This window comes from Micromys minutus (genome assembly GCF_963924665.1).
Source record: "Micromys minutus genome assembly, chromosome: 31".
Taxonomy (NCBI): domain Eukaryota; kingdom Metazoa; phylum Chordata; class Mammalia; order Rodentia; family Muridae; genus Micromys; species Micromys minutus.
The window spans coordinates 17,327,079-17,334,612 of record NC_137966.1 but is presented as its reverse complement, the minus strand read 5'-3'; the positions used below and the strand labels follow the sequence as shown (position 1 = coordinate 17,334,612).

The following is a 7,534-nucleotide window of genomic DNA, read 5'->3' as shown; positions in this document are numbered from 1 at the left end:
CAGGGGGGCCTCCTGGGCCTTCCTGAGCTCTGCTCTGGCCACCTGCCCTCCGTGTAGCACGGTCATGACGCTGTGTCTCCCGTCGCAGGTTTGGTGTGAGTGAACTTGTTCAGCTGTGTGAACAAGTGCCTGCCATGGCGGACTCAGAGGGAGAGCAGCCGGAGAACAGTGAGGATTGTGAAAGCAGAGCAGAGACTTTCCAAGAACTCCTGAGGTCAGTGTGGGTAGACAAAGAGGAGGAAGTGGAGATTCTGAGACCTGAGGTCTGTGAAGAAGACAGAGAAAAAGTGAATGAAGCAGAAATGGAAGAGATCTATGAATTCGCAGCTACACAGAGGAAGCTTCTCCAGGGGGAAAGAGCAGCAGACACGGATGGGAACACTGACCAGCGTGGGGACAGTCCAGTTTCTGAACCTTCCCTGGCAGGTGTCCAGAGGGACAGACAGCTAGAAAATACAGAGCAAATGGAGTTGTCTGGGTTAGAAAAAGAAGAGGCACCAGCTAGCTGGGAACATGAAGGAAATTCCGTTCTACTGCAGAACCAGTGTCCAGGCTGGGCAGGGAAAGCAGAGGCCCAGGATGCACTGGGAGAGGCAGTTGACCACCCCAGCTTCTGCAGCCCTTCTGACAGCCGCCAAGGGAGGGGGGAAGAGTGCTTGCCTTTGCACCCCACCAAGGCCCATGACTGCAAACAGCTCCTTCCATCAAATCAAAGAGCGTCGTCTGAACTGTCACAAATAACAGTTGGCCACGAAGAGCAGAGTGACCATGTCAGGGAGGGGCAGGAAGACATGGCCCCGGTACCTTCTCCACACCCCAGCTGTCTGCTGTCACAGTCTTCTGTGGGCAGAAGTCCTAGCCAGTCATGGCTTCACCTATACCACACAAGCAGTCTGTCCCCCTCAGTTTCCCAGTCACAGAGTAGCATTTCCAAGATGGTGTCCCCAAGCTCACTGTCTCCGGTTACACCAACTAAGCAGAGGAGGGACAGCAACATTCTCACATTACGGAAAGAAGCAGGCCACCACCAAGGCCAACAAAGTGGCCCCACGTTGGGACGCAGAAATAGGGGCATCCTGATTTCCTCAGCAAAGTCTCCACCCATTGACCTGACGCAGTCTGTTGAGCCCTCGAGTCCCAGGGCCCAGGATCCTCTGCATCCTGTGAAGAAGGAAGACGAAGTCATCCTGTTACTGGATTCCGATGAGGAACAGGAGCTGGAACACACCAAGACAGAGTCCGTTTCTAACGATTCCTCAGAAGGAGGGAAAGTTCCAGAAGTTAGCCCCAGGTCCTCTGAACTGTTTTCAGTCATTGATGTAGAAGATGATCAAGAACATTTCCAAAGCCCAATGAAGAGAGAGGCCATGTTGCAACAGGGGGAGGAGGGACAGCTGGGAAGCCAGCCTGGCCTGGGCCACAGAGACACCTCCTGGCAGTTCTACAGCCAGAAGACCAGCCGGGATGGGGACAGCACTACAGATACTTCCTGGCTGGTGCCTGGCACTCCAGGGGCCAGCAAGAGTTGCTCCTCACAGACCCAAATCAAAAGCCTTAAGACCAGGACTCCGTCAGATGAGACTGCACAGCAAACACCCAGGCCTAACTTAGAACGCAGGTCGGTGCTGGAAGCAGCCCAGAAGTTGTCTGTGATCATGCCACACACACAGCCTGTCACTCTAGGAGCCTCTGACAGCGGAAGCCCTTCCCATCCCTACCTCAGGCACCACAGTCTCTCTTCTTCACAGCCATCATGTCCTGTCCCCGATTTTCCCAGGTGGTCCCAGAAATCCTCCTCACCTAGACCCTGCCTGCCAAATCCGCCTGCAGCTGATGAAGTAGTAGAAGTTGGGGACAGTGATGATGAGCAGGAAGTGGCGTCCCATCAAGGAAACAGCAGCCCTGTGCTAGATGGGGACCCCCCAGGTCCCGTAGGTGACTACTGTTGGCACGAGCCTCTCTCACCAATTCCAATTGACCACTTGAATCTGGAGCGGACTGGTCCCTTGACCACAAGCAGTCCCCGCAGTCAGCCTCGGCATAGTGATGACTCTCCAGGACTTGGCACCACCCCCATCCGAGGCAGCTACTGTGCTCTAAGAGAGTCTCTAGAGCAGGCTTCACAGGCTGGCTCTCCAGAGGGCAGCAAACTGAGTGTCCTTAGCCAGGCTCTGTGGGATGACTGGGATGAGGAGGAAGGTCACTCTCCTGAGACTCCACCTGCAGCCCAAATGCCAAGTGCCAGGACTCGGAAGCCAGACAGGCCAGAGACACCAAGTGAGTGACCATGAGGCCTGAGAGGTCTTGTCCTGTACTGCTTACACTCTTGGGATGTGGAGGTCAGAGGTTGGGGAGAAGGGTGGCGGGAAGGGGGAAAAGGAAGCTGAAGGACTTGCTCATGTGGGCAAAACCCTCCCTTTGATTCCCCCCCCCCCCACTCTCCTATAAGGTAGGAGACATGGCTGTCTCCCTAGGATATACTAGTAAGTATGAGCAGCAAGTCAGCATTTCCTAAGCCTGCCTGGATCTCAAGTAATGCACCTATTCAAAGTCCCTTTCAGTGAACCCTCTTCCAGACCGCTGACTCAGCACCCAGAGGTTAGAGCTGTCAGCAGACATCTCCTTAAGATGGGCAGAGTGACGCTCCTTGAAAAGTTAAGTCCATGTGTTAAAGACCGAGTCAGTGGTAGAGGACTTACTAGCATGACAAGGCCCCTAAATTCAACCCCTGCAGCACATGTGCCCAGAAGTTAAAATGCAGACCAGGTGTGAAGACTCACGCATATAACCGGCACTCAGGAGAGGGAGGCAGGGGAAGTCCACGGTCAGCAGCAGTGAGTGTAGCAGCGAGCTTCATGGCGACTCTTACTGTCCATGAAATAGCTGACTACTGGCACACGCCTTCAATCCCAGCACTCTGGAGGCAGAGGCAGGCATATTTCTGTGAATTCAAGGCCAGCCTGGTCTACAAGTGAGTTCTAGGATACACAAAGAAACCCCAGCTCCACATTTAAGTATAGAATTGCCGTGATCACTCTAGGTAGGGTGATGTACATCTGTCATCCCAGTACAGGACACTGACGCAGGGATATCCAGAGTTGAGGTTGACCTAAATTACACGACATGACAAAACTCTATCTAAGGAAAAGAAAGGAAGACAACAGAATATGTGTAGGGAGGAAGTTCAGTCCATAAAGTCCAGGCTCCAGGCCCCACATAAAACCTGGGCCTGGACACACACGGCTATGATCCCAGCACAGGGAGATGAAGACAGGAGCATCCGTGGGCTCACTGGCCAGCCAGCATAGAGTTGTCGAACAAGCCTTAGGTTCCAGGACAACTGAGGAACAGCATCCATTGTTGACCTTGAGCCTCTACATGCATCCTTGAAGTCACACACACTCATACACACAACAGGAGTAATTTTATAGAACCCAGAAATTCTATTCTCAATTAGCCAAAATAATTAAAACTGGGATTCAACTAGATAATTCCTCACAGTAGCACCAGTCACACTAGCCAGAAGGCGAGGAAAACCCCCCAGTGGAATGAAATCAATACATAGAACAGAGGCTGCACACAGACTACAGCGTTCCCCGGGGGGAGGCGAAGCAGGCTGCTCCCCACACAAGGCTCCCTTTGCTTTTTAACGAGACGAGACAGGGCACTGTACAGGATACAGCACAGTGAGTACTTAACATGCGTGGTAGACCCACAGCACCCAGACAGAGTTCAAGTGAAGAAGGTGGGGACCTGGAAGGTGTTACTTCCCATTCTAGTCTTTCAGAAAAGCTTCAAAGCCTCCGCTCCTGGCAGGGAGGAGTCACAGCCACCTGCTTCCTTCCCAAATCCCCAGGGCAGTGGGCTGCTGACACCCTCCAGTGGTCTGAGAGCCCTGGCACCCCGCTGCTTGTCTCCAGGGGTGCCTGCAATGCAGAATTTGCATTTCTCACCAGTTCCCAGGCAATACTGAGAGAACCACCACAGGAGACTTGAGACTGACGCAGGCTTCCAGGCCTTTGGAAACCCTGAAAAATGACAGGAGGCTCTCTTCCCAGCAGTCTTTTGAGTTTTGTTTCTAGGGTTGTTGTTTGTTTTGAGGCAGGGTCTCCCTCTAGGTTCCAAGCTAGCATGAATTTATAGCAATCCCCGTGTCTCCGCTTCCAGAATCCCGGAATAACACATGACGCGCTTCTGCTCCCAGCTTGCGGTGATAAGCAGATGGCGTTTTGTTGTTTGTTTGTTAGTTTGCATTAAGCTGTCCTAGAATTTGAGGAAATCCTTTTGCCCAGACTCAGTTTTGAACCACTACATCCAGCATCTCCATTAATCTTTTGTTTGATTTGTTTTTCCAGACAGGGCTTCTCAGTGTAGCCCTGGCTGTCCTGGAACTCACTCAGTAGACCAGGCTGGCCTTGAACTCAGAGATCCCCTGCCTCTGCTCCCAAGTGCTAGGATTAAAGGTGTGAGCCACCCCTGTCCTGCTCCCCCCCCAACACCCCCAACACCCCAAGCATTTTTAAGAGGATATACATACATTGTATGATCTTTTGCAACTGGCTTCTTTACTTGGCACAGATGCTTCCTTTCTTTTAATATCTGAATACTGTATCCCACTCACCTACATCTCTCCGGCCTGTGTTGTCTTTATTGTTGAGCTAGGAAGTTGTGACGCGTAAGCAAGCTTGACAGTTCTCAGGGCTGTCAGTTGTCTCTGCTGTCACCACACATCTGGATATTCTTGCCTGAGATTAGACCACGTGCTGGGCTGTTGTGCTGACAGGCCCGAGGAGCCTGTTCCCAGCATTATTCTTGTGTGCGTGGTGCGGTTCTTGGTAATTGCTGTATGTGCCTTCCAATGGGAAGAAGCAGCTCAAATGCTGAGGGTGGTCTCCTTGGGCACAGTATTGATTGGGGTCTCTCCTTCTCCACGGTGACACTTGCAGGGCACAAGGTGGTAGCAGATCCATGCCTCTCACACTAAGTCATGTGCTTCTCGTGTTTTATCCAGAAGGTGCTAACACGAAAAAGAACTTGCCCCCCAAAGTGCCTATAACTCCAATGCCAAGGTATTCGATCATGGAAACCCCAGTGCTGAAGAAAGAACTGGACAGGTTGGTAGTGTTTCTCCAGACTTCCCCTTAGGTGGTCTCCTATGAATAACCAGGCTTAGCAAGTAGAATGACGCAGCACTTGGTCCTTCAGGTCTGGGAGGTGCAGCTGGCCCTTGGCCTGGGAGGGAAGTTCTGCGGTTTGCTCTGCACAGCCTTGAGTAGAGTGAGTGACTGGGCTTTTCTTAACTCTTACCAGATGTGAGCTCCAGAAAGCTCACAAATGAGGCTCCTGTGGGTTACTTCTAGGAAGTAGGTCTTCCTACTCCATGCTGGTAGAAATGGAACCCTAGCCATGCCAGCCAGGAAAGGAGACTTCATTTAGTAAAACAATGTGAAAAATGTCACATTCCAAGCAATGCTGCTCCTCAGTCTCAGTCAGGTACTTGGTGAAGTCAGTGTCCTCACCGTCTCCAGGACACTGTGGGAACACCTCCGGCACTGATAGCCTTCAGAGGAGGCTTAGTTGGCATGTGGTCACCTGTCAGCTTTGCATGCCCCAGAAGGTGAGGCTTTACGATTTCAGTCCACTAACGCTGCCCGTTACTCTGCATCAGAGGGTGGTGATGGGGCCACACTGTTCAGTGTTGAAGTTCACCTGTTTCCCCGTGCAGGTTTGGAGTCCGTGCTTTGCCCAAACGCCAGATGGTTCTAAAACTGAAGGAGATCTTCCAGTACACTCACCAGACTCTGGAGTCAGACTCTGAGGAGGAGGCCCAGTCCTCCCAGATACCCCCAGAGGTAGCTCGCAGCCAGGCATCTACCACTGAGACCTGCAACCCTTCAAGGCCAGGAAGTTACACTCAGCTCAAGGCCACTACAGGTCCTGGGACTCAAAGACCCAAAGGCCGCACTAAAAGCAAGAGCCTTCAACATGAAGAGAAACAGCTGGGCGGAAATAGTTCCCACTCGAGCAGGGGCTCTGATGGTGATGTCCAGCTCCCAGCCTCCCAGGAACCCACGGCTCCCTTCGTAGACAGCAGTGACAACTCCTTTAGCTCTCAAAGGTAATGGAGGGAGCAGGGTTAGTCACATCGTGTGTCCTTTGAATGGTGATCTGAGAGGGCATTAGGGAAGCCGAATGGCCAGTGCCCAAAAGCACATTGATTTCTGGGCTTCTCTAGGAAGCCATGGCTTAAATGTTCATTCCCTGAGCCCCCACAGGCCTGAGGAGCCCTGTGGTTCCCTTTTATATGCCTGAGCTTTCTGGGTGGGGCTGGGGGAGGCATACCGCACCTAGACTGACCTGGCCAGGGAACCAGAACCTGTCATGTGTCAGGCCCAACAGAGCCATGGAAACAGTAGCCATCTTCTCACGTGTTACCCTGGGGTTCCTGGTCTTGGGGGCTGTAGAAATAGGGTGTCACGTAACATCATTGTTCTTTTCAGCTCCTCTGGTGAGTTTGGAGCTGCCTTCGATGAGGAGGGCGGGGTCACTGCATCACAGGTAGCAATTCCGGCCGCAGACGCAGAGGAGGCTGTGAGGCGCTATATCCGCTCCAAGCCTGACCTGCACCGGAAGGTCCTGACGTACCAGCCGCTGGAGCTGGCAGAGCTGCAGGCTGAGCTGAAGCAGCACGGCATCCCTGTGGCCATGGGCAAGCTGCTGGACATCCTGGATGCTCAGTGCGTCACCTTCACGACTGCCGCAGCCCGAAAGGAGAAGCTCAAACAGAAGAGACGGCAGCCCTCAGGTCGGAAGAAAAAGGATCAGAAATGACAGTCCTCCACCCAGTAGACCTGCCAGAGGGCCAGAACACCTACTGTGAGTGAGGCTTCTACAGTGTATTGTAGGACACGGGGCTGTGTCTGTGTAAAGGACAAGAACCCCAGTATATTTTCTTTCCTGCATCCCAGCTCCACTTGTTACCTGTGGACTCAGACCCTCCCCCTTAGCCAGTGCCAGTTTTCCCCTTTGGCCCAACCGGGGTCCCCATTCTATGTGTTCCTGAAAGGCAGTGGGCCACACCAGCTGACCAGGGCAAGACCCGAGCCTTCAGTTGCTAGTCTGTGTCCAGCACGCCCAAGCACAGCAGCCCTATAGTATATTCTGGGAAGGGCATCGGGTCCAGCCTGCCTTCTCAGCACTGAAACCAACCAGCCGCCACCGCTGACCAGACGCCGACGGGCACTGCACCTCTGTTGTCAGAGGTGCTCTTCTGCCCTGTGCCTGCCCACATACTTGTCACTGTCACCAGCATTCTTCAAGCAGGACTGTGAGTAGAGCCCAGAACAGCTGTGAAGACCCCCAAAGCAAGCATGTTGTTTGTGGTCTCCGCCCATTTGTGTTAAGCCTCCTTGACCCAGTGTGGACTCTGAGCCCAGAAAAAACCAGAAGTTTGGGTTTCCACAGCCTGTGAATGTCCTTGTGTGTTTTAAATACAGTGAAGTTGTTTTATATGATGTGCAATAAAAACAAAGAA

At 52.7% G+C, this 7,534-nt stretch overlaps 1 protein-coding gene across 1 annotated transcript in view; it reads left to right on the top strand.

Annotated features, from left to right (window-relative positions):
* The window catches only part of SLX4 (SLX4 structure-specific endonuclease subunit), an 18,586-nt gene extending 11,122 nt beyond the window's left edge, over nucleotides 1–7,464 (top strand). The window contains exons 9-12 of the mRNA XM_080942320.1: nucleotides 89–2,277; nucleotides 5,012–5,114; nucleotides 5,726–6,118; nucleotides 6,501–7,464. Of these exons, the coding sequence (XP_080798446.1) occupies nucleotides 89–2,277; nucleotides 5,012–5,114; nucleotides 5,726–6,118; nucleotides 6,501–6,831 (3,016 nt within the window). The 3' untranslated portion in view covers nucleotides 6,832–7,464. The remainder of the gene's footprint in view (nucleotides 1–88; nucleotides 2,278–5,011; nucleotides 5,115–5,725; nucleotides 6,119–6,500) is intronic.
* Nucleotides 7,465–7,534: the final 70 nt, after the last annotated feature.